Source organism: Misgurnus anguillicaudatus, chromosome 7 (genome assembly GCF_027580225.2).
Source record: "Misgurnus anguillicaudatus chromosome 7, ASM2758022v2, whole genome shotgun sequence".
Lineage (NCBI taxonomy): Eukaryota > Metazoa > Chordata > Actinopteri > Cypriniformes > Cobitidae > Misgurnus > Misgurnus anguillicaudatus.
In genome coordinates this window covers 38,925,368-38,950,636 of record NC_073343.2, presented here as the reverse complement: position 1 = coordinate 38,950,636, position 25,269 = coordinate 38,925,368, and the positions used below count along the sequence as shown (strand labels likewise).

At 40.0% G+C, this 25,269-nt stretch overlaps 1 protein-coding gene across 5 annotated transcripts in view; it reads left to right on the top strand.

Moving 5' to 3' along the window:
• The window catches only part of syne1b (spectrin repeat containing, nuclear envelope 1b), a 135,826-nt gene that overhangs the window by 90,144 nt on the left and 20,413 nt on the right, over window positions 1–25,269 (top strand). For all 5 annotated transcript variants that reach the window (XM_073869946.1, XM_073869947.1, XM_073869945.1 and 2 more), the window contains 28 exons: window positions 323–532; window positions 615–716; window positions 826–945; window positions 1,027–1,227; window positions 2,601–2,774; window positions 3,023–3,154; window positions 3,294–3,490; window positions 3,578–3,710; window positions 3,806–3,988; window positions 4,074–4,223; window positions 4,311–4,487; window positions 6,181–6,336; window positions 6,441–6,596; window positions 6,837–7,007; window positions 7,099–7,232; window positions 8,956–9,160; window positions 14,368–14,550; window positions 14,624–14,772; window positions 15,280–15,432; window positions 15,576–15,723; window positions 15,822–15,916; window positions 17,726–17,960; window positions 18,041–18,235; window positions 19,422–19,547; window positions 21,167–21,322; window positions 21,977–22,135; window positions 22,396–22,562; window positions 24,497–24,659. In XM_073869946.1, the coding sequence (XP_073726047.1) occupies window positions 323–532; window positions 615–716; window positions 826–945; window positions 1,027–1,227; window positions 2,601–2,774; window positions 3,023–3,154; window positions 3,294–3,490; window positions 3,578–3,710; window positions 3,806–3,988; window positions 4,074–4,223; window positions 4,311–4,487; window positions 6,181–6,336; window positions 6,441–6,596; window positions 6,837–7,007; window positions 7,099–7,232; window positions 8,956–9,160; window positions 14,368–14,550; window positions 14,624–14,772; window positions 15,280–15,432; window positions 15,576–15,723; window positions 15,822–15,916; window positions 17,726–17,960; window positions 18,041–18,235; window positions 19,422–19,547; window positions 21,167–21,322; window positions 21,977–22,135; window positions 22,396–22,562; window positions 24,497–24,659 (4,530 nt within the window). The remainder of the gene's footprint in view (window positions 1–322; window positions 533–614; window positions 717–825; window positions 946–1,026; window positions 1,228–2,600; window positions 2,775–3,022; window positions 3,155–3,293; window positions 3,491–3,577; window positions 3,711–3,805; window positions 3,989–4,073; window positions 4,224–4,310; window positions 4,488–6,180; window positions 6,337–6,440; window positions 6,597–6,836; window positions 7,008–7,098; window positions 7,233–8,955; window positions 9,161–14,367; window positions 14,551–14,623; window positions 14,773–15,279; window positions 15,433–15,575; window positions 15,724–15,821; window positions 15,917–17,725; window positions 17,961–18,040; window positions 18,236–19,421; window positions 19,548–21,166; window positions 21,323–21,976; window positions 22,136–22,395; window positions 22,563–24,496; window positions 24,660–25,269) is intronic.

Here is a 25,269-nt window from a genome sequence, read left to right as displayed (position 1 = left end):
AATAGTGTATACATTAGTTCACTAACGGACATTTCTTCGAATCTCACTTTTCATTCACGATTTATAATGAATATATTTGGATGTCACGTTTATTGTGCAACGTCTGAGGAACAAAGTCGCCCCCTTGTGGAATTTCAGCCGTTCCATAAGAGGCTACTCTGGTTAATCCTGAATATCTCCTAAAAGACTAACGGGTCCACAAACCATGACAACACTTTATTAATCTTTAGACTCTTTTGAGAGTATTAAGTTTTAAAATAAAGCACATTTTGTTATAAATATCAGTTTGTGAAAAAAATGTGACCTTTTTCTTGCCTCACAGACATTAGGAAAGGAAGTGGCAGAGGTCACCAAAGAGGTCAACCACAGTCAGGGTCTGCTAGGGGGCACTGTAGGTCTGTCTGAAGATGAGCAGGTCGTGATGAAGGACACCCTCGACTGTCTGACCCGCCGGTTGGGAACCCTGGACTCAGCCCTGGAGCGTCGTTGTGATACCATGCGGAGCAAAATGCGCGAGCTCACCGCTTTCCAGGTAGACATGTTTTTTTTTTTTGATGGCCTGCTGGGTGTCATTCAGCTCTACAGTATGACCTCACTTCCTGTTTCCCTTTCAGACGGAGTTGCAGCATCTGTTCACTGCCCTCGGAGAAAGTAAATTCCAGATCGTTCAGAAACTGGCGGGAATTCTTGACCATACGACACCTAAACAACTAGAAGTAATACAATCAAAATCATATTTTGGGCGTTAATCATGTTAATAGTGTCGTTTGCTAAGGCAAGCATCACTCCTACTGATGTTCATATGTTGTAATTTTGTACTGACAGACTATTGCAGAAGCAGAAGAGACGCTGAAAGACTTTGAGCACAAAATCACAGAGTTGAAAGCCAAAGGGGCGGAGCTACAACCTGACCAATTCTCCACCAATGAGCTGCTGAAGCTGCAGGTACACACGGTTCTTGTCTCGGGGATCGTCGGCATTAATTTATAAACGTCTCCATTGACTCAAGTGATTGTTTTTGTACAGGATGCTTATGAGGAGCTAGTGATGGTTGTGGGCTCTCGAAGGAGTGGACTGAACCAGAACATGGCCCTAAAGAATCAGTATGAGAGAGTTCTGCAGGATTTAATCGATCTGGTGGACACCGCCCAGGATAAAATGACTGCCGACCAGAACATTATTGCCAGCTCAGTAGATGATGTGGAAAACCTCCTAGACAAACACAAGGTAAAGGATAAACTAAAGGAGGAGTGCTTTTTGGGAAGAAGCGCTGCGTTGCTTGTAGGAAAACTCACAGGTATTGCACACTAGATAGTCTACTTACAGATCCAAAATGAGCATTAGCAGCCTATGTTAATCGCTAACGATTTAGGACAAATGATTTTCACAAAAGTTTAATGCCTTTCAAAATGTTCTTCTTTAATATATAAACATACAATATATCAAATGAAAGAACACACCCTCTGCTTTCAAACAAAAACAAACGTTTTATTTTATCTTCATTAGTTCTCTTGTAAAAGTATGGGTAGGTTTCTTCAAAAACAAAAATTTTGAGCAAAATGAGATTTTTTTGAAGGACTTTTGATAGAGATCCCATTCAGCACAATCCTCAAAACATACACTTGCCCTGTCCAAAATGGCACACTCCAGACTTGTGGTCCTCCTCAGAGTCCACACTTTGATGACATCATGTAGTGCTGACTTTAGGGACCCTTGATGCGAGTCCACATGGGTGCACTGGAGTCGTGTTTTGGGACAGACTCGAGCATCACGCCGCAAATAGGAAGAGAAGTTGCCCATCAGTGTGAACTCCTCCCTTCCATCGTCGGATTGGTCTGATTGCTCTTTCGCAAGGACTTCTGGGTTGGTAAAGTGTGCGAAGTCTGCTGCAGTGCGGGCTTCGCCGGAGACCGCATCAAGGGGGCAAAGGGGGCGCTGATGAGCACACTTCAAAGCGTAAAATTGACAGATGCGCAATTTAAGGCCATGAGACCAAAATTCCACATGAAGTGCGCCATTTGGGACAGGGCCACTGAGTTCTTACTCTTACACGTGAGGCGTTACTTCCGGGTTGCATAAGTTGCGGAATTCACCTGGTGGATAATAGTGGTATTGCAGAAAGCCGTAAATACTTAGTCATTGGCAGGGAAGCGTTTTCTCATAATTGACGAGTTAACTCGTCAATGGCGGCGAAAGAGTTAATGTTTATGTGAGATGCTCTCTGTGGCATGGCAGGAATTTGAGCAGCGTCCAGAGCGGATAGCCGTTGACAGATGCGGCGTAATGCGACGCGGCACATCGCTTCTCGCCCAGTGTGCGACCTCCTTAAGGGCGACATTCACATCTTTTGCATGCGCAAATACGTTATTTTGAATGTTGTTACTCAAATAGAGAGCAAAGACGCGCTTGCGGATCAACACACTCTTTTTTTCCCAGGCGCTGCAGCCAGTTGAAAATACTTTAAGCATCGAAAGCGCTTTGGAAAGAAGGAGGGGAAGCGTTGCGGTTGCGTTTTCTATGCGGTTTTAGACTTAAAAATGAACCACCCCTTAAGCATTCTTGGAAAACTAATTGTATCATGTGTCTCCATATGATTCCAGGAGTTTTTCCAGGGCTTGGAGTGGCACATGGTCCTGACTGAGACTTTCTACAAAAAAACAAGTGCCTTTGTTCAGCCACGCGAGCGTCAGACTTTGGAAGAGACGCTATCTGGAGCTCAGGATGTTCTCAAGCAAGCGCACAAGAGAGGGGTTGAGCTGGAGTATATCTTAGAGGTAAGACTGAATATGAGCATCTGACGTATAATGTTTTATATATACGTTTAACTGGATATATAAGGATGTGTGTCACATTTTACACATTTCTAGCAGTGTGACTAATACATTTTACAAATATACAAGGTAGTCTTTGCATTGCTTGACGTTTCATGCATGCATTTGAAGCTTTACCATTTCTTAGGTTGAAACCTCTTGTATTTGTCTGCATTGGTTTGTATTTTTATGTTTGTGTTGGTTTTTACCAGACGTGGAATCGTCTAGTGTGGGATTATCAGACCCTGTTTCAATTACTGGAGGTTGTGGAGGGCAGTGTGCCGACCGAAGATCTGGTGGAAGAGACGGAAGATGGACTTAATGAGAGAATCGAGCTTTATCAAGTATGTCATCTCTGGTGTTTCTATATCACAGCCTTTAATAGTATTTTAAGAGCTTTGGAGCTTAATGGGTTCATTGTGCTGGATAATCTGATTATACTACTTTTCCATGTTGATTTAATATACTGTATCTCCACCAAAGGCCCTGAAGGTCAGTCTAACAGAACATCAGCACAAGCTACACAAGCTGTTGGAGGACGGCAAAGAGCTTCTGTCGTACGTGAGCTGTCCCATTCTGGAGAACCAGCTCGCTCTTCTGGGTGAGCATTGGTTGGACAACACCAGCAAGGTCAACAAGGAGCTACAGCACCTGGACTCCACACTGAAACACTGGACCAGGTCAGGTCCCTGTTAAATATAAGCCCATTGATATATTGGTGATATTTCAGAATATGTGCAGTGATGGATATTTATCGTTTGACGCAGGTATAAACGCGAGTCTGCCGAACTGAGCCGCTGGATGCAAGAAGCTCAGGAACATTTGGAGTCCTGGAATACACAATCCATCACTGGTCCACAAGAAATGGACACCGTTAAAGACCAGCTATCTGCTTTTCTGGTTGGTTAAAATTATTGATCAATAACTACATAGTGTTGGTCCTTTAAACATTAACTGTGTTAAACATGAACCCTGACTCTTGATCTTCTCTACAGGACTTCAGCAAGGAAGTAGAAGCACGCTCCAATCTGAAGACCTCGGTACTAAATGAAGGAAACCAGTTGCTCAGACTCAAGAAGATTGACACTGCGTCTCTGAGGTCTGATCTCGCCCGGCTGGACTCCCAGTGGTCTGATCTCCTCGCCCGTATTCCTGTAGTCCAGGAGAAACTACACCAGGTGCTGCCAAGCATTTCTGACTCATCCGTTCCAACAGGTTTATATCTTATAAGTCTTATGAGATCTATAATGTTTTTTGCTTTAGTCTCAGATGGATAAGTTGGCATCCCATCATACTATCACCGAACTTGTGAACTGGATTTCACTGATGGAGAGAGTCATTGAGGAAGATGAAGAAAATCTCAAGGGGGCGGTCGGGTCAAAGGTCATCCAGGAATACCTACAGCGTTACAAGGTAGAACAGAACCACAGTTCAATGCTTCCCAACTCTGTGAATATTGTTTTGTTAACACTTGACATATTTTCTTTCTGTTTCCTGCAGGGCTTCAGAGTGGACATCAACTGCAAACAGCTCACTGTGGATTTTGTGAATCAGTCAGCGGTGCAGATCGGTGGTCAGGAGGTGGAGAGTAAATGCAGCGATAAGACCGATTTCGCAGAGAAACTGGGAGCCATGAACTGCCGCTGGCAGATCCTTCAGACTCACATCACAGAAAGGGTGAGAATTCAGCCTAGATTAAATATTTGTATTACTATTTATTATCTTAATAAATGCCCCAAAACAGTTTGTTGATGCCAAGGGGCAACCTTCTGGTCTCTCTCTTAAAGCGAACACGCAATTCATCGAATGGCCTCTAGAGACAGGGAGTTTCTCCCATAGATCCCCATGTTAAAATGGCCAACTTCAATGCAGAAATAAATATGTTTACAAGCTGCTACCAAAAGTGTTTTGGTCTATATAGCATGACAACTGTGAATTATATTTATAAACTATATTAAGCCTTAAAATTCTGCCTAAATAAGGGCGTGGCTACTTGAGTGACCAGTGGGTTGCCACTGCTGTCACTACTGTTGAGCTAGGTGGGCGTGGTTTCAGCAACCAGGCACCTCAGCTCCACCCACATTCTGATGTTTTGCTCGTTTACCGTTATCTACGAGTGACACACTGCCAAGATGGCGACGGCCGGTGTCATGAGCAATTCTGTCCCCGCTTGCAATTCTGCCCCCTAGGACCCCGACTAGCACTAATGTCAAAATTTGTCTTTGCGATATCTTGTTGCTAATTGAAGCTGCGTGAGCGGTCTAGCAAGCTAATTACTTTGTAGAAAATAGAAGCATACAAATAATTTTTAAAATTAAAGCTTACAAAAAAATATAATGAACAAATATTCATGTTGCACACATGTCAGTAGTTTTGTGTCATCATCTGCTTTACAAAAAACAATACTATTATTGTTGTAAATTATTAACATACCTTACGAAATGTAGTTTTATTATTGGAAAAGTGTAGTAATCATGTTTTGTATAAGTAATTTATTAACTTTACACAGTACAAAAGTGGAATGAGTACAGTAAATAATATCTAAATATAATTAAAAAAACATAAATTGTAATTTTTACAACGTTCTTACGACATAATCATAAAGCGATTTTGTAGGAATTGTAATAAGGCACTAAAAAGACTACCCATGAGGAGTTTTTTAAGCCAGTGGAATCACGCGGGGTCCTAACGGTACATTCACACGGGACGAAAGCGTTAACGGAAGGCCAACAGCCAATCACAGTGGCCGCGACACATTCTCCGGTTTTCCATAAACGTAATTGGCTGGCTCTGCCTAGGTTATTTTCATAAGGCGATCTGATTGGCTGACGCACACATTGGTGCTTAAAGTTGAGAAATGTCTTCTGCCGTGAGCAATGGCAGTGACACGATGCTGACCGATTTACAATACAGTTCAGCAACGCTTGACATCACCCATTAAAAGTCAATGGGAAGCGTTAACGCTTACGCCCCGTATGAACGTACCATAAGGAGGCAAATTCCCAGGGGGGACAGAATTGCTCATGACACCGGCTCCGCACACTTTGGGCTTCAAAAATGCTCTTCAGAAACGTATGTGTGACACTACGTGATTGCGAGGAATAAAGTTTATGAAGCAATATCTTTATTTTAATGGTCCAGTCAAATTTGATGGCTGTGATAAAGTCCTATCCTACAATATTTCTCACTGTTTTGTCGGCATGTATGGGGTTCACAATATTCACGCAACCTTTTTTATGGCTGTATACGGAGTAGATGTCTTTGCTGGCATTGCTTACTTGTTTGTAGTTTGCATCCAATTTTTCATTTTAGGAAGTTAAACGCATTAGTGATGTTTTGGTTAATCAATGTATTTCTGCTGTTGGTTCAGGTACAATATCTAGAGGGATTGTTGACATCTTGGTTTGAATATGAAAGTAAAGTGCAGAACCTTCAGGCGTGGCTAAATACTCAGGAGGAAAGACTCAAGAGAAAACACAGGATTGAAAACTTGTCCTCAGTCCAGAATGCACTCAAAGACTGCCAGGTCAGACCGATCGCTCCAAAACACTCATGAATAATTCAACATAACCTCTGGAGTACAGATATCCTCTAATACACCTTTTATATCTCTCTCGCTCATATCTTCAGGAGATGGAGGCGATGATTAAAGAGAAGGAGAGGGAGTTGGAGCGAGTGGAGGAGCAGGCGTGCGCTCTCGTCCAAAACAAGACGGATGAGGCATGTGCTGTAGTAATGGAGTCTCTCCAAGCCCTGAACAACACATGGGCAAATCTCGACCATCAGGTATTTACTTGCATAACTATTGTTAGGTTATTTCAACTGTAAAGCCACAGTTTTTGCAGATTACAGATTTTGAGCAAAATGCAACATTTCAAATTTACTTTTTTATCCCAAACAACTTACAGTGCATTCAAGCTGTACATTGGATTTGTGTATGAATCAGACCTATGACCATTTTGCTGCCTATAAAAACATAAATCACAAATGTGTGAATAAAATGCATGTGCGATTGTGCATCATCAGATCGGTCAGCTGAAGATCGGCCTCAAGTCTGTTCAAGAGAAGTGGAGTCAATATAAACAAGCATCTGAGGAGATCAACAGCCACCTGACCGAGGGAAGATATTCTGCATCTCGATATCGTCTGCTCACGGGATCTCTTGAGGCTGCGCAGCTGCAGGTGCAGAGACTGCAGGTAAAGAACGCTCAGCTTGACTGTTACACAAAAGAAATAATAAGTCTGCGGGAGTAGAAATGGGTCTGATTGTGTCTTCTGACATTTGTAGGATCTGCAGGAGAAGCTCGAAAAACAAGAGAGCAGTCTGAGAAAGTTTGGAGCTGTTACACATGAACTATTGAAGGAGTGTCACCCTTGTGTTTGTGACTCGCTCAATAACACCCTAAAAGACGTCAACGCCCGGTGAGTGAAACACTGTGCTAGGCTGCGCTCAAGTATGCGACTGGAAATAAATCAGAAATAAATTGTCCCGAATACAAGACGACCCTTATTATAAGACAACCCCCTTTTCAATGTGTACCTTTTGAAAAAGGCTTTTTGAAGACCAACTCATTATAATGCTTTAATTTGAAAATACTTTTCAATATTCAAAGTGGACAAGTTTGGTTTCTCACTTTTTTGTACTTTTCATATAGCATACAGTACCATATATAACCTGCAGTCCATCTGGATTTAATAACAATTAGCCTAGGCTCTTCATCACATTGTAAAAAAACAAGTAGCCTATTTATATTTCATTAATAGTATAAGTCTGCCTTACGCTGCGTACACACTAGGGATGTGCATCGATGGATCGCGTTCCCATTGAAAAGACCTGTCTAAAAAACAATTCTGAATCGTAAGGCTCTGATTCAGTGTTTCATGCACAGCTTGTGCATGTACTACGGCTCCGTGATCAGTAGGAAGTCCTTATCAATCTAAAATCACTATGAGTTTGACTCGTTTATAACGAGTATTTAAAAAAGCAACACTCGTCAAACACAATCATTTAAAATATTCTCTATTATCATGAAAATACCTGAAACAATCTGAAGAACAGCGATATAAATATGCTTCTAGATATTACCTGGAATAGTGTTTGTAATGATACTTCTTGTGTGGCACAAATTGAGTTTCTGCACGAAAGCGCCCCCTGGTTTTTGAATGTGGTGGCATTTCACCGTAATTCATTCAAATTCATTCATTGAGAAAACGTGCATTTGCCCGATTAATTGTCACAACCCTAGTACACACCGAACGCGAAGCATACTCGCGGGATTTAACTTTGTGTCATGCACATTTTTTGCTTGAGTTGAATATTTTCAAGCTAATATTGCGTGTTTTTGCGGCAATCGCGTCACCCAGTTTGCGTCATTCGCATTGCCTCGCGCAAGTTTGCGTCTTTGCATCGACACTTTGTATGTATTCTACTCGTGCAAATCGTTAAATTCGCGTTTGGTATGTACGCCCCATTATTGTAAATGACTGTAGTTTATTAGTTTGCTTCAGTCCAGGTGAACTTGTTTATGTGTATTTGGCGCCACCTACCACATTTTGAGGGTGTACACTATGACTGACATGTAATCGTGTAGAGCTCGAATATAAGACGACATTGTTTATTAAAGAGTAACTAAACCCCTGGTCAGAACCTGACTCCACCCACTAGCAATATTTGAAAAATGCAAGAAAAGTGGGCAGATCCCAAAGGAGATAGAGGGGACGAACTAAGCTCGTACCAAGTGTGTGGTGAGATCGTAACAAGGGCGTGGTGAGCATGAACCTGCTTACGTCACAAGGTATTTTTTGGACCCAACATCCAATAGGAAAATTTAACTGCAGTAGCCACTGTTCAACCTGAAGAGGGCAGCACTCAGACATTTTTACACCATTGTAGCAGTGAAACACTTTATATCCAAATGTCAAAAAAGTCACTAAAATCAATGAACAGCACTAATAAAGCCCCATTATTACAGATCATTAACTAAAAAAAGTTGGTTTAGAGTTTAGTTACTCTTTAAGGGGCAATTCTGTGATAAAAATGATGTCTTATTTTCGGGACAATATGGTAAATCTTTATTATTTTTGCTCAATGTTATTTTCGAATAGTTTGTTTGCATCTGTAACTCTGTGTTTATGTGTCGTTCAGCTGGAACAGTCTGCAGGAGGAGATTGTGGAGCGTCTGAAGAGCAGTAAGGGTCTCCTGCAGCTCTGGCAGAGATATAAAGATCTTTATGGACAGTGTGACAACAGCGTACAGACCTCGGAGGAGAGAGCAAACCAGCTTCTGAAGCGTGCCAGCAACAAAGACATCACAGAAGAAGAGGTGTCCAACTGGATTCAGGACTGCGCTGTAAGTGGAACTCGTCTGTTTAGTTGATGTCTTATGGTGCGTTCATATCAGACGCAAATGAAGGGTTAAGCATGAGTGATTTACATGTTAGGTCAATGCAAAGACGCGATAGACATCCTGCAGCACGAATAATGTGGGGCGAATTGAGCGTTTCAGGCAAATCGCGCAAGTTAAAAAATCAGAACTTTGGTGGATATTCGCGCCTCGTTAACCAATCAGGAGCTTGCTTTAATAGTCACATGATTACGACGTAGCGAGCTGTATGTGGACAATCAACCCAAAGACGCGATAGACATCTTGCAGCGTGATAAGCTTGAATGAGGCGTCGCCAATTGAACGTTTCAGCCGAATCACGTGTGTTGAAAAATCTGGACTTTGGCGAATATTCGCGCCGTGTTAACCAATCAGGAGCTTGCTCTAGTAGTCACATGATTACGATGTAGCAAGCGGAGGCAGAAATACGAAACAACAATGGAGGACAAAATCATCGTTACTGTATGTGGACAATCAATGCAAAGACATGAAAGACATCCTGCAGTGGGATTTGCGCAAATGAGGCAGCGCAAATTGAACGTTTCGGCCGAATCGTGAACTTTGGCGAATATTCGCGCCGTGTTAACCAATCAGGAGCTTGCTCAAGTAGTCACATGATTACGATGTAGCGAGCGGAGGCAGAAATACGAAACAACAATGGAGGACAAAATCATTGTTACTGTATGTAGACAATTAATGCAAAGACGTGAAAGACATCCTGCAGTGCGATTTGCGCAAATGAGGCAGCGCAAACTGAAAGTTCCGGCCGAATCGTGAACTTTGGCGAATATTCGCGCCGTGTTAACCAATCAGGAGCTTGCTCTAGTAGTCACATGATTACGATGTAGCGAGCGGAGGCAGAAATACGAAACAACAATGGAGGACAAAATCATCGTTACTGTATGTGGACAATCAATGCAAAGACATGAAACACATCCTGCAGTGCGATTTGCGCAAATGAGGCAGCGCAAATTGAAAGTTTCGGCCGAATCGTGAATTTTGGCGAATATTCGCGCCGTGTTAACCAATCAGGAGCTTGCTCTAGTAGTCACATGATTACGATGTAGCGAGCGGAGGCAGAAATACGAAACAACAATGGAGGACAAAATCATCGTAACTGTATGTGGACAATCAATGGAAAGACGTGAAAGACATCCTGCAGTGCGATTTGTGCAAATGAGGCAGCGCAAACTGAAAGTTCCGGCCGAATCGTGAACTTTGGCGAATATTCGCGCCGTGTTAACCAATCAGGAGCTTGCTCTAGTAGTCACATGATTACGATGTAGCGAGCGGAGGCAGAAATACGAAACAACAATGGAGGACAAAATCATCGTAACTGTATGTGGACAATCAATGGAAAGACGTGAAAGACATCCTGCAGTGGGATTTGCGCAAATGAGGCAGCGCAAATTGAACGTTTCGGCCGAATCGTGAACTTTGGCGAATATTCGCGCCGTGTTAACCAATCAGGAGCTTGCTCTAGTAGTCACATGATTACGATGTAGCGAGCGGAGGCAGAAATACGAAACAACAATGGAGGACAAAATCATCGTAACTGTATGTAGACAATTAATGCAAAGACGTGAAAGACATCCTGCAGTGCGATTTGTGCAAATGAGGCAGCGCAAATTGAAAGTTTCGGCCGAATCGTGAACTTTGGTGAATATTCGCGCCGTGTTAACCAATCAGGAGCTTGCTCTAGTAGTCACATGATTACGATGTAGCGAGCGGAGGCAGAAATACGAAACAACAATGGAGGACAAAATCATCGTAACTGTATGTGGACAATTAATGCAAAGACGTGAAAGACATCCTGCAGTGCGATTTGCGCAAATGAGGCAGCGCAAATTGAACGTTTCGGCCGAATCGTGAACTTTGGTGAATATTCGCGCTGCATTAACCAATCAGGAGCTTGATCTAGACGTGATTACGACGTAGCGAGCGGAGGCAGAAATACGAAACAACAATGGAGGACAAAATCATCGTAACTGTATGTGGACAATTAATGCAAAGACGTGAAAGACATCCTGCAGTGCGATTTGCGCAAATGAAGCAGCGCAAATTGAACGTTTCGGCCGAATCGTGAACTTTGGCGAATATTTGCGCTGCGTTAACCAATCAGGAGCTTGATGTAGACGTGATTACGACGTAGCGAGCGGAGGCAGAAATACGAAACAACAATGGAGGACAAAATCATCGTTACTGTATGTGGACAATTAATGCAAAGACGTGAAAGACATCCTGCAGTGCGATTTGTGCAAATGAGGCAGCGCAAATTGAATGTTTCGGCCGAATCGTGAACTTTGGCGAATATTCGCGCTGCGTTAACCAATCAGGAGCTTGATCTAGACGTGATTACGACGTAGCGAGCGGAGGCAGAAATACGAAACAACAATGGAGGACAAAATCATCGTTACTGTATGTGGACAATTAATGCAAAGACGTGAAAGACATCCTGCAGTGCGATTTGCGCAAATGAGGCAGCGCAAATTGAACGTTTCGGCCGAATCGTGAACTTTGGCGAATATTCGCGCTGCGTTAACCAATCAGGAGCTTGATGTAGACGTGATTACGACGTAGCGAGCGGAGGCAGAAATACGAAACAACAATGGAGGACAAAATCATCGTAACTGTATGTGGACAATCAATGGAAAGACGTGAAAGACATCCTGCAGTGCGATTTGTGCAAATGAGGCAGCGCAAACTGAAAGTTCCGGCCGAATCGTGAACTTTGGCGAATATTCGCGCCGTGTTAACCAATCAGGAGCTTGCTCTAGTAGTCACATGATTACGATGTAGCGAGCGGAGGCAGAAATACGAAACAACAATGGAGGACAAAATCATCGTAACTGTATGTGGACAATCAATGGAAAGACGTGAAAGACATCCTGCAGTGGGATTTGCGCAAATGAGGCAGCGCAAATTGAACGTTTCGGCCGAATCGTGAACTTTGGCGAATATTCGCGCCGTGTTAACCAATCAGGAGCTTGCTCTAGTAGTCACATGATTACGATGTAGCGAGCGGAGGCAGAAATACGAAACAACAATGGAGGACAAAATCATCGTAACTGTATGTAGACAATTAATGCAAAGACGTGAAAGACATCCTGCAGTGCGATTTGTGCAAATGAGGCAGCGCAAATTGAAAGTTTCGGCCGAATCGTGAACTTTGGTGAATATTCGCGCCGTGTTAACCAATCAGGAGCTTGCTCTAGTAGTCACATGATTACGATGTAGCGAGCGGAGGCAGAAATACGAAACAACAATGGAGGACAAAATCATCGTAACTGTATGTGGACAATTAATGCAAAGACGTGAAAGACATCCTGCAGTGCGATTTGCGCAAATGAGGCAGCGCAAATTGAACGTTTCGGCCGAATCGTGAACTTTGGTGAATATTCGCGCTGCATTAACCAATCAGGAGCTTGATCTAGACGTGATTACGACGTAGCGAGCGGAGGCAGAAATACGAAACAACAATGGAGGACAAAATCATCGTTACTGTATGTGGACAATTAATGCAAAGACGTGAAAGACATCCTGCAGTGCGATTTGCGCAAATGAAGCAGCGCAAATTGAACGTTTCGGCCGAATCGTGAACTTTGGCGAATATTCGCGCTGCGTTAACCAATCAGGAGCTTGATCTAGACGTGATTACGACGTAGCGAGCGGAGGCAGAAATACGAAACAACAATGGAGGACAAAATCATCGTAACTGTATGTGGACAATTAATGCAAAGACGTGAAAGACATCCTGCAGTGCGATTTGCGCAAATGAGGCAGCGCAAATTGAAAGTTTCGGCCGAATCGTGAACTTTGGTGAATATTCGCGCTGCATTAACCAATCAGGAGCTTGATCTAGACGTGATTACGACGTAGCGAGCGGAGGCAGAAATACGAAACAACAATGGAGGACAAAATCATCGTTACTGTATGTGGACAATTAATGCAAAGACGTGAAAGACATCCTGCAGTGCGATTTGCGCAAATGAAGCAGCGCAAATTGAACGTTTCGGCCGAATCGTGAACTTTGGTGAATATTCGCGCTGCGTTAACCAATCAGGAGCTTGATCTAGACGTGATTACGACGTAGCGAGCGGAGGCAGAAATACGAAACAACAATGGAGGACAAAATCATCGTTACTGTATGTGGACAATTAATGCAAAGACGTGAAAGACATCCTGCAGTGCGATTTGCGCAAATGAAGCAGCGCAAATTGAACGTTTCGGCCGAATCGTGAACTTTGGCGAATATTTGCGCTGCGTTAACCAATCAGGAGCTTGATGTAGACGTGATTACGACGTAGCGAGCGGAGGCAGAAATACGAAACAACAATGGAGGACAAAATCATCGTTACTGTATGTGGACAATTAATGCAAAGACGTGAAAGACATCCTGCAGTGCGATTTGTGCAAATGAGGCAGCGCAAATTGAATGTTTCGGCCGAATCGTGAACTTTGGCGAATATTCGCGCTGCGTTAACCAATCAGGAGCTTGATCTAGACGTGATTACGACGTAGCGAGCGGAGGCAGAAATACGAAACAACAATGGAGGACAAAATCATCGTTACTGTATGTGGACAATTAATGCAAAGACGTGAAAGACATCCTGCAGTGCGATTTGCGCAAATGAGGCAGCGCAAATTGAACGTTTCGGCCGAATCGTGAACTTTGGCGAATATTCGCGCTGCGTTAACCAATCAGGAGCTTGATGTAGACGTGATTACGACGTAGCGAGCGGAGGCAGAAATACGAAACAACAATGGAGGACAAAATAATCGTTGCTGTATGTGGACACCCGGAGCTGTAGGACACATCTTCAAACTTTTATAGAAACAGGAATAACAAGGATCTTGCTTGGAAGAAAGTGACTGAGGAGTTGTAAATAACGCATATTCGCGTCTGAATTTCATGCATGAATGAAGTAAGTTAACTCAAAATGTTCAAGCGTCCAACTACATGCAAAAAGCGCAATTTATATTCGCTTTATTTGCGTCTGGTATGAACGCACAGTAACAATGGCATTGCTGTTGTTAAATCATTAATCCAGAAGACACTACAATTAATTTAACCTAACATTTGCATACATGCCTTTGGCAAATGCTTTTATCCAAAGCAACTTACAAGGTATGCATACTGTATACGCGACCCTTATCCTTATGTGTTTCATCAGGAGCTGCTGAGATCTCAAGCTCCAGTTCAGACATCTCTACAGGTCTTACTGGAGCTGGGAGAGCAACTCAAACAGCAGGTGGACACGTCAGCCGCGGCCGGCATCCAATCTGATCATCTGTCGCTCGCCCAACGCCTGAGAGCTGTGGAGCAGAGTCTGAGCCGACAGCAGGCCACGCTACAGGTGAGAGATGATGATCCGATCTGTGTGGTTATCTGTTTTAGTGTCTGGTACTGATGTTTTTTTACTTGCCCAGGCTGGAGTTCGAGATTATGAGACGTTTAATGAGCAACTGGACTCTCTGTCTCGCTGGATTGTGGAGGCTGAAGAGGTTCTGGAAAGTCAAGATCCCAACGGTTCAACGGACCAGTCGTTGATCAGAGATCGCATGGAGGAACTGAAGAAACAAGCTCCACTTTCACACATAGAAAAAAATCAAAACCTTTCAAATAAATCAAAGGAGTCTCAATAGACCTGCTGTTTTGATTCTTTTGTTAATGTGACATCACACTGATAAAGCTCCGCCCACGTTCACTGACTGACTGGTCAATTTACCCAAAAGCTTTATTAAATGTGTTTGTGAGCACATTGTAGCGCTTACGCAGCTAAATATACTATTGCCTAAGACTGTAATGACAGAAATCAGATCTATTTTAACCAAAAGCGTCACTGTCTGTTGGTAAAGGAGTGAGGAGCTGTAGCTCATTTGCATTTAAAGGTACAGACATTAAAACAGCGTTTTTTTTGCTCCCACCAAAATAGAAGCATTTTGGACATGCTTTATTAAATGATCTGTGGGGTATTGAGCTGAAACTTCACAGGCACATTCTGGGCACACCTGAGGCTTATACTGTATTACATGATCTTGCAAAAATGATCTTTAAATGGTGTTTTTGTTTCTTTTATTCAGAAGCAAATGCTGAAGTTTAGCGGTATGGCTCCTGATCTGGAGCGCTTGAATGAACTTGGTTACAGACTTCCTCTCAATGATTCTGAGATCAAACGCATGCAGAACCTGAACAGAAGTTGGTCTAACACCTCATCTCAAACCACAGAAAGATTCAGGTTTGCCTGTTAAAAATTATTTACTGTACATAATTATTAAATATGTCATTCTTATAATCCTATTCTGCATGCTTGATTCTTTGATCCTTACGAAGTTTGCTTAGTAGTTTATCGTAAACAGCGGCTGTAAATTGTTTCTTTAGCAAACTCCAGGCCTTGCTACTCCAGCAGCAGACCTTTCTGGAGAAGTGCGAGACCTGGATGGAGTTCCTGGTGCAGACGGAGGAGAAACTGGCCGTAGAGATTTCCGGAAATTTCCAGAGCCTTTTGGAACAGCAGAGGACTCATGAGGTGAGCACAAAAGCCGGATAGATCGATAAGCTTGTAGCCTACAGTGTTTTCCTCTTGGAGACCAAAGAGTGACAGACTTTACATCTTTTTTGTTGTAGTTGTTTCAGGCAGAGATGTTCAGCAGACAGCAGATCCTTCATTCAATCATCAGTGATGGACAGCGTATGCTGGAGCAGGGAGAGGTGGACGACAGGTGAGGAACATCTTGGTCCAATGGTGCAGATTCACTTTGATTTCTATAGTGGTTTTCATTTCACAGTCGCTTCACAGAAAGCATTTTAACAACTGGCAAAAAACAGGATAATTAAAGATAAAATAGGGGAATTATTTAAAAAACAGGAAGACATTTGTATATCATTTAGCAACAAAGACAACTGTGGCAAATTATGTCTCAGTAGAGCAAGTAAGGCCTGGTTTGACAAGGCAGTCCTCTTTTACCATTGTGAACATAGTGTTAACTTTATATGTCATATTAAGTAGTGTTTGATCAATGTGTTTTGTTTTGTTTTGTTTTTGATGTCTGATACCGATATTGATCAATCAATGTGTCCGATTGGCAGATATGAGAACGATAAAACATTTTTTTAATGTAAGTGGTTTTATTTAAGCTACATTTAAACAAAAGAGATTAGTAAACTAAAATAAAATATAAAACTTTTGTTTAAATGTAGCTTAAATAAATTGATTGCAACCACTAAAAAAATTGATTAAATTCAATGAATCTTTTTTTCAGTGTATATACAACAAAGTCATTTTAACTCCTTCCCCGCCAATGACGAGTTATCACGTCAATTAAGGAAAAAACTATTTCTTGCCAATGATGCTTTCCTGACGAGTTTTTACGTTAATCTGTAATTCTGCTATTATACACTAGATGGTGGTCTTACCCAATTAATAAAAAAATGAGGCAAAACCTAATTTAATTAATTTTGAACTTGTGTATCTTTTGATAATCTTTCTGAAACTGATCTCTAACAAAAAATACCTGTACAAAAATGCACTTATTTCAGCTTTTTGCTCAAAATTTGGTATTTTTGAAGAAACCTACCCATATTTAAGAAGTTATAAAAAAGAACAGAATAAGATAGAATAAAACTTTTTCCGTTTTGTTTGTTTGAAAGCAGAGGGTCTGTTCTTTAATTTGATATATTTGTATTGTTATATATTTCTAGAAGAAAATTTTCCTGAAAGCCATTTTGTGAAACTTTTTATAAAAAGGCTGGCGGGGAATGAGTTAAGGAAGTTGCGTCACTCTGCCCCAAGACAAACAAGACCTGTCGATTCTGCGCATGCGCAAAGTTCCTCTCCCAGAGGATTTCGATGGACGATTGGCTCTTTTTACTGGGAGGTGGGACTAGAACGGCCATTCTGACCTTTTGCGATCTCCCCCATTCATATCAATACCAGTGTCCCATCTTGTTAATATTAAATATGTTTGGCTACAGCTCCTTGCTCCCTTACCAAAAGAGAGAGCGAGGGCTTTCAGTAAAAATAGATCTGGTTCCTGTGAATACAGTCTGAGGCAATAGTATATTTTAGCTGCATTAGCGTTACAAGGTGCTAACAAAGAGATTTATAAAAGCTTTTGGGTCAAATTAACCAGTCTGTGGCCATGGGCGGAGCTTTGTTTGTGTGATGTCACATTAACAAGAGAATTAAAACAGCATATCTAATGGGACTGCTTTGGTTTAATTGGGATTTAAAAAGGAGGAGTGGGTGGATTTGTTTCATTGTAGGGTTGTTGTGTTCACACACTGCCAAACTGCCAAATCCAAACACTTTGTAAAAGTGGATTTTGCATAATATGTGTGCTTTAAAGTACCCTGAAAAAACAAATGTACTGCAGATCTGACACCTCACCACATGTTTTTAGATAGGACTTTAAATAGAAAAGATTATTGATTTTATTTGTATTGATAGCAATACAAAGTGTGTATTGAAATATATCAGTAGATCAACCAGTTCTCACATCTCTCTTTTCTTATTTCATGTGTATTTTTAGAGATGAGTTCAGGATGAAGTTGTCTCTGCTCAGTAACCAGTGGCAGGGTGTGGTGAGACGCGCTCAACAGCGAAAGGGAATCATAGACGGTCTCCTGCGTCAGTGGCAACGTTACAGAGAGATGGTGGAGAAGCTCAGAAAGTGGCTGGTTGAGGTTTCTCATCAGGCCGAGACTCTGCGAACAGGAGCGCCTGTTCCTCTGCAGCAGGCCCGAGCAATGCTGGACGCTGTACAAGTAAGACATTGTAACTTCTTCTGCATTTCACAGGTTGATGTGATTATATGCCTGTGTTGATGTTGTTGATGTTCCTGTAGCTGAGAGAGAAGGTTCTGCTGAGACAGCAGGGCAGTTATATCCTAACGGTGGAGGCGGGGAGACAGCTGCTTCTGTCTGCAGATTCACGGGCTGAAGCCTCCTTACAGGAGGAGTTGATGAACATACAAGAGCGCTGGAGACTCGCTAACACCCGTCTGGAGGAGCAGAAGAAAGAGTTGGCTGTCCTTCTCAGGGTAACACACCTACTCTCAGTCTAAAGTTGAAAATGTCGATTTGTTTTAGTGATCTGATTCCTTTCAACAGTTCTTTGTACATTTGTAAATATTAAAGGTGCACTGTGTAACTTTTAGGAGGAGCTCTTGACAGAAATGCAATATAATCTACATAACTATATTATCAGTGGTGTATAAACACCTTATATAATGAACTGTATTGTTTTTATAAGATTGAACCATTTTTATCTACATACACTGTGGGTCCATTTACATGGAAGTCGCCATTTCAGACCCTTTTGTTTCTACAGTAGGCCTGAACGGACAAACTGCTCTACAGAGCGTGTTTCGTCACTTCGTAGTCTCAAATCGTCGTTATCGTACTTTTCTATTCATTTTGGAAGAGAGGGGTGAGCTGTGGACTGAGCATTTGTTGCAGTTTGCAATCTTACCACTAGATGCCACTAAAATCTACACACAGCACCTTTAAGTTATGTTACAGTTGCAATATTTCAGCCGAGCCCCCTTGACCTAAACTATTTACTTGAAGTACCCCCTAAGATTTTAAGTAAATATTTCAAATAATTTAATTAGCATGTTTAATTAAAAAATGTTTTATCCGTTTTAAAGTTTTTATTAGTGATATTTTACTCTTGTCTTAATACCTGTTATTGGACCTTTATCTAGTAATTTTCTTTGATTGGTTACATAAAAACCTATCTGTCCATTTTGCATGAGTTCTCAGTTTTCAGATTTTTTTAGTTTTAAAATGATTTATTTACGTTTTATGATTTAATTGTTATATATTATTTTTACTAAACGTGACCCTGACATTTTCACAGAAATTGTTTTTAACTTGCACCTTTATAAGGTGTGCATTTGTTGCATTTTATATGAATTCATGTATTCCAGTTTGATGTTTGTTTTTGTAAAATCAAATTTTTCATTTTTAGTTGCTTACAATCTATGCTTTTAGCTAACATATTAAACATATCACCCTATAGTTTTACTCTCAAACCCATTTCAAACATATTACCCTTCAAACAAACCCCCTCACTTGCAATCCAGTGATTTCCAAACACTTAGGAATCATTTTAATTGAATCATTGAAAAAGAATCAGTTCAAAAAAGAATATATAAATAAGTACAGTAGGCTGATTTCAGATAAAGTAAGAAATCACACAGGTCTATTGATGTCTGTTTGCAGGACTGGGAGAGATGTGAGAAGGGGATCGGAGGATCTCTGGAGAAACTGAGAGCTTTTAAACGTCAACTCTCTCAAGCGCTGCCAGATCACCATGAGGAGCTTCAGTCTGAACAGATGCGATGCAAGGTATCTTTGTTTATCAGTTGTGCACACCTCAATTTCAAGTTCAAGTCTTTTTTTTGTGGGACTTTTGGTCAACACTGTAAAAAATGTTTGTTGTTTCAACTTAACTCATTCCCCGCCAGCCTTTTTTTTTTTAAAGTTGCCCGTCAGCATTTTTTGTTATTTTCACAAACGTTTCATAAAATGCCCTCCAGGAAAATGTTCTTCTATAAGTATATAAACATACAAATATATCAGATTAAAGAACAGACCCTCTGCTTTCAAACAAACAAACCAAACAGGGGAAAAAAATTCATTCTATCTTCATTTGTTTTCTTTTTATATAACCTCTTCAAAAATACAAAATTTTGAGCAAAAAGCTGAAATAATTGCATTTTTGTAAAGGAATTTTGTTAGAGATTAGATTCAGAATGAAGATCAAAACATACACAGAGTTTAAAATTAAATAAATTAGTTTTTGCTTCATTTTTATATTGGGTAAGAGCGCCATCTAGTGGATAATAGCAGAGTTACAGATTACCATAAAAACTTGTCAGGAAAGTGTTAAGTGAAATGTTTTCTCTTAATTGACGAGATAACTCTTCAGTGGCGGGGGAAAGAGTTAAACATTTAAATTTTGAGTTAATACAACTTACAAATATTAGTTTAACATATTTACACAACTTTTTTGAATTAACTAATATTTTTATGTTGAATTAACTGAAAATTTTAAGGCAGCACGAACACTTGCCAGCGTTTTTTTTTAAAGTTGCCAGGCAGTGCCAGCATTTTTCATGATTTTTACAAACGTTTAACCCCTTCCAGAAAATGTTCTTCTTTAAATATATAAACATACAATAAATCAAATGAAAGAACAGATCTTCTGCTTTTAATCAAAGAACAAAAAAACATTTCATCCTACCTTGATTAGTTCTTTTTTATCACCTCTCAAATATGGGTTGGTTTCTTCAAAAACACCAAATTTTGAGCAAAAAGCTGAAATAATTGCATTTTTGTAAAAGAATTTTGTTAGAGATTAGATTCAGAACGACGGATCAAAACCTACACGGAGTTTATAAATTAGGTAAGACCACCATCTAATGGATAATGGCAGAATTACAGATTAACGTAAAAACTCAGTCAGGAAAGCGTTACTTGCAGTGAAATGTTTTCTCTTAATTGACTAGATAACTCATCAATGGCGGGGAAAGAGTTAATATTATTAAAGATGAAGCAACACATTTTTTTTTTTAAGTGTATTGGTGTTTGATCGGAATATGAAGAGTAGATTGTTATACTATTGCCTAATATTACTTTCCCTTGCATAGATGGTCTTGGTTATATCAGTAGAAAAGTTGTTACAGAAAGTTACTATGATTAACTTTGATAAAAGCTTACAAAAACATTTTTAAAACTTAATCTAGCTCATCTAAATCATTAGTTAGTGACTCTGTCATTTGAATCGGGTGTGTCAGACATCCTAAATGTGTACAGGGTCGAGATTTAAAGAAATCAGCAAATCAGGTCAATTCTGATTTCATTGTAATCTTAAAGAAAACAAATATGCATTATATTAGATAGTTAGACACCCGGTCTCAGGTAAACCTGAAAGTGTTTGAAATATCTATACCCGTGTTCTTCAGGACCTGGAGAGTATGTTTGATGGATGGAAAGAAGATCTTACTCACCTGACGGTGTTGAGAGAGTCTCTGTCGAGTTACATCAGTCCTGAGGATCTGTGTGTACTGCAGGAACGAATTGAGCTCTTACATCGACAGTGGGAGGAGATCTGTCATCAGGTACATCACAAACACATCTCCTGACACACCGTATGGTCCACTTTCCTTCTAATATGGCACTGCCAACATTTCATGTGCATTAGGTGACGTCTGCTGGTCTTTATATTGGCTCTCTGTAGGTGGCACTGTTTTTATCATGATAGCCAAAATGTTGAGGCATAGATAGTGTTGTTTAAGGGCACGTTTAAGTATAAAAACTAAGTGGAGGTTTACTGTTCCACAGTCAGATATGTCTGTAAACGGCAGTGCTATAGTTTGTCTTTATGCTGTTTTTGTAAGCTTAAAATAATCTCTGAAGATGAAACTAAAGTGCTGAGCGAGAGGGTTGTTTTGCGCATGTTTGTGGCATCCGTTGAGCGAAGAGATCAACCACAGGATGTGAATGCACATTTGGTGTCTCAGTTGACAGATTTCACTGCTCATGTTCTGGGTGTTAAGACGTCTTATGCTGTGTTTAATGATCTTCTTGTAAGTATGAGATGCATTTTTTCTTAACTATGCCATCTTACGATGCCTTTCTTTAAAAGAGCAGTTTGTGTTGACGCTGAATGCATTTTATTTATTCAAACAGCGTCGTATTTTTTATTTAAATGTAGTTGCAATACTTCTTCACGGTTACTTTATAACATATTAAATGTTTGTGTGTTTGTGCAGTTGTGTCTGCGCAGGCAGCAGGTGAGCGAGAAGCTGAATGAATGGGCGATCTTCAATGGCAAATATAAGGAGCTGTGCGATTGGTTGACTCGCATGGAAAGTAAAGTTTCCAAAAATGGAGACGTCAGCATAGAAGAGATGATTGAGAAACTGAGAAAGGTAACTTATAAACCTTCCTTAATGCTGTTTTAAGTGTGTATTCATGCATTCAAGCACTGCATCTGATAATAGACAAACGTGAAAATCATTTTTTTTTGTTATTGATGAAAGTGCTGAGCAATATGATTTAACCACAAACTACTGTATAATAACCGTGCTTTTTTATGGACATTTGTGAGAGGGGTTTGTAACTAAATTCCCATTCATGGAAAATCTGGGAGATTTCTGATATCTGCACTCTATTATTTTCTTCACATCAGGATTATCAGGAGGAGGTTACAGCTGCGGAGGAGAACAAATATGAGCTCCAGGAGCTCGGGGAGCGTTTAGCTCGAGCGAGCCATGAAAGCAAAGCCTCCGACATCGAACACAAACTCGGCAAAGTCAATGAGCGCTGGCAGCACCTGCTGGACCTCATAGGAGCCAGGTACCAAACACAGACAGTGGTTCACGTCATGATAATGCGGGGACATGTCCTAGTTCAATGGTCAAAATATCATTGAAATCTTGTTTGTTATTATCTATAAATGAAAAAAACGGCGACAAAACCTTTTTGAATGTTTTCATCTTTTTATTGTCGTGGGTTTATGGAGAACCGAACACCAAAAAACGTTATTTTTTGTGATGATATGGTAGCTGGAAATTGAAAGGTTGCAGGTTCGACACTGTGGGATAGAGGTTTATTAATCTTTAATTGTATTTAATTGTAAGTTTTATGATTTTGTGTATTTAAAATGTATAATTTTGTGAAAGTTTCAGAAAACTATATTTAAATATGAAAGGTTGCAGGGTCACTTCCCACAGCTATCGCTGTTAGGCTCTTCAGCAAGATACTTAAAGGAATATTCCATTTTCTTAAAAGAAAAATCCAGATAATTTACTCAACACAATGTCATCCAAAATGTTGATGTCTTTCTTTGTTCAGTCGAGAAGAAATTATATTTTTTGAGGAACACACTGCAGGATTTTTCTCATTTTAATGGACTTTAATAGACACCAACAATTAACACTTAACTCAACACGTAACAGTTTTTTTCAACGGAGTTTCAAAAGACTATAAACAATCCCAAACGAGGCATGAGTGTCTTATCTAACAAAACGATTGTCATTTTTGACATTAAAAATAACAAATATACACTTTTAAAGCACAACTTCTCGTTTAGATCCGGTCGTCATGCGCTAGCGTGACCCGACGCAATACGTCATCACGTCAAGAGGTCACAGAGGACGAACACGAAACTCCGCACCAGTGTTTACAAATGTGTTAAAAGAGGACCGTTCCTACGTTGTTGTATGTCACTTGATACTAATTAATGTCTTTGTGGCAGTTTATTGTTTAAAATGGTCTGCAAATGTGCGTTTTATATATGTAACACATGACCACCCTACGTCACTACGCATTTACGTTAGGTCGCGCTGGACCGGACCTAAACAAAAAGTTGGGCTTTAAAAGTGTATATTTGTTATTTTTAATGTCAAAAATGACAATCGTTTTGCTAGATAAGACCCTTATGCCTCGTTTGGGATTGTTTATAGTCCTTTGAAACTCCGTTGAAAAAAACTTTTAAGTGTTGAGTTAAGTATTAAATGTTGGTGTCTATTAAAGTCCATTAAAATGAGAAAAATCCTGCAATGTTTTCATCAAAAAACATAATTTCTTCTCGACTGAACAAAGAAAGACATCAACATTTTGGATGACATTGTGGTGAGTAAATTATCTGGATTTTTCTTTTAAGAAAATGGAATATTCCTTAAACATTATAAGCGATATTTACATGTTTAACACATGCTGATGATTTTTCCACCGAAGAGACTTTCATTTGTATTCGTATTTAACCCAAGATATTTCATAAATATGATTATCCTGGACCACAAAACCAGCCATAAGGGTCAATAAAAAAAAAAAAAAAGTATACATTTTCTGAAAGCTGAATAAATAAGATAGGGCAGTATTTGTCCAAGATACACTATTTGAAAAACTGGAATCTAAGGGTGCAAAAAAATCGAAATATTGAGAAAATCACCTTTAAAGTTGTCCAGATGAAGTCCTTAGCAACACATATTTCTAATGATAAATACATTTTTGATATATAATTACATGGGTAATTTACTAAATATCTTTATGAAACATGGTCTTTATTTAATATTCTAATGATTTTTGGCATTAAAAAATAGAAAATTTTGACCCATACAATGTACTGTTGCTACAAATACACCCAGTCACAAATGGTGATGCTCTTTTTCCAACATCACAGAAGAAATATAGGAATGAAATATGGGGGGGACTAGCTATTTGCCACTAACTTTACTAAATTGTAAAAAGTCTAAAATCACCGATCAAGTGACTTCTCTTCTTATTAGGGTGAAGAAGCTTCGGGAGACTCTGGTCGCCGTACAACAGCTGGATAAGAACATGAGTAACCTGCGCTCCTGGCTCTCCCACATCGAGACCGAGCTGTCCCGTCCCATCATCTATGACACTTGTGACTACCAGGAGATCCAGAGAAAATTGGACCTGCAGCAGGTACACATTCATACATAGGAAAATAAACCACTATGTATTTGAATTGGATAAATAATGAGGTCTGATCTATATCTGAATCAGTGACAAAAATGGTTTGGCAAGATGAGAAATTCCTTTTTTTTTTAACTTGTTTTAAAAACACGCATCAGGTTTATTTCAGTGCACAGGGTATTTATGTTAATGTTATGCAAAAAAAATTACATTTGCACTATTTTTATGAAAGTTAAGACTGAATGGACCTGGAAATGTCAAATGGTGTAACCGCCAATTGTGCCAAATAATGAGAAATATTACATATTTTATCCATCTTAATGGCATGTGAGCTTAATTTTAAAAAAATCATTTTAAAATATAATTTTATTAGCTATTTCTAAATGTAAATTTTAATGCGTAATATTTGTCCAGATATATGCTGAAAACAGCTCTGTTTTCTAATTAATCTTTGACAAATTATGTAAAAATGTATGTAAAAAAATCATATTACACTAAACTAAATGTTTATATTTTATTCCACATTTTTTAATGAATATATTTATATTTAAATTTCAAAAAATACTAGTTACACCAATTGACATAGACCGGTTACACCACATTGACTGAATGGACCTGG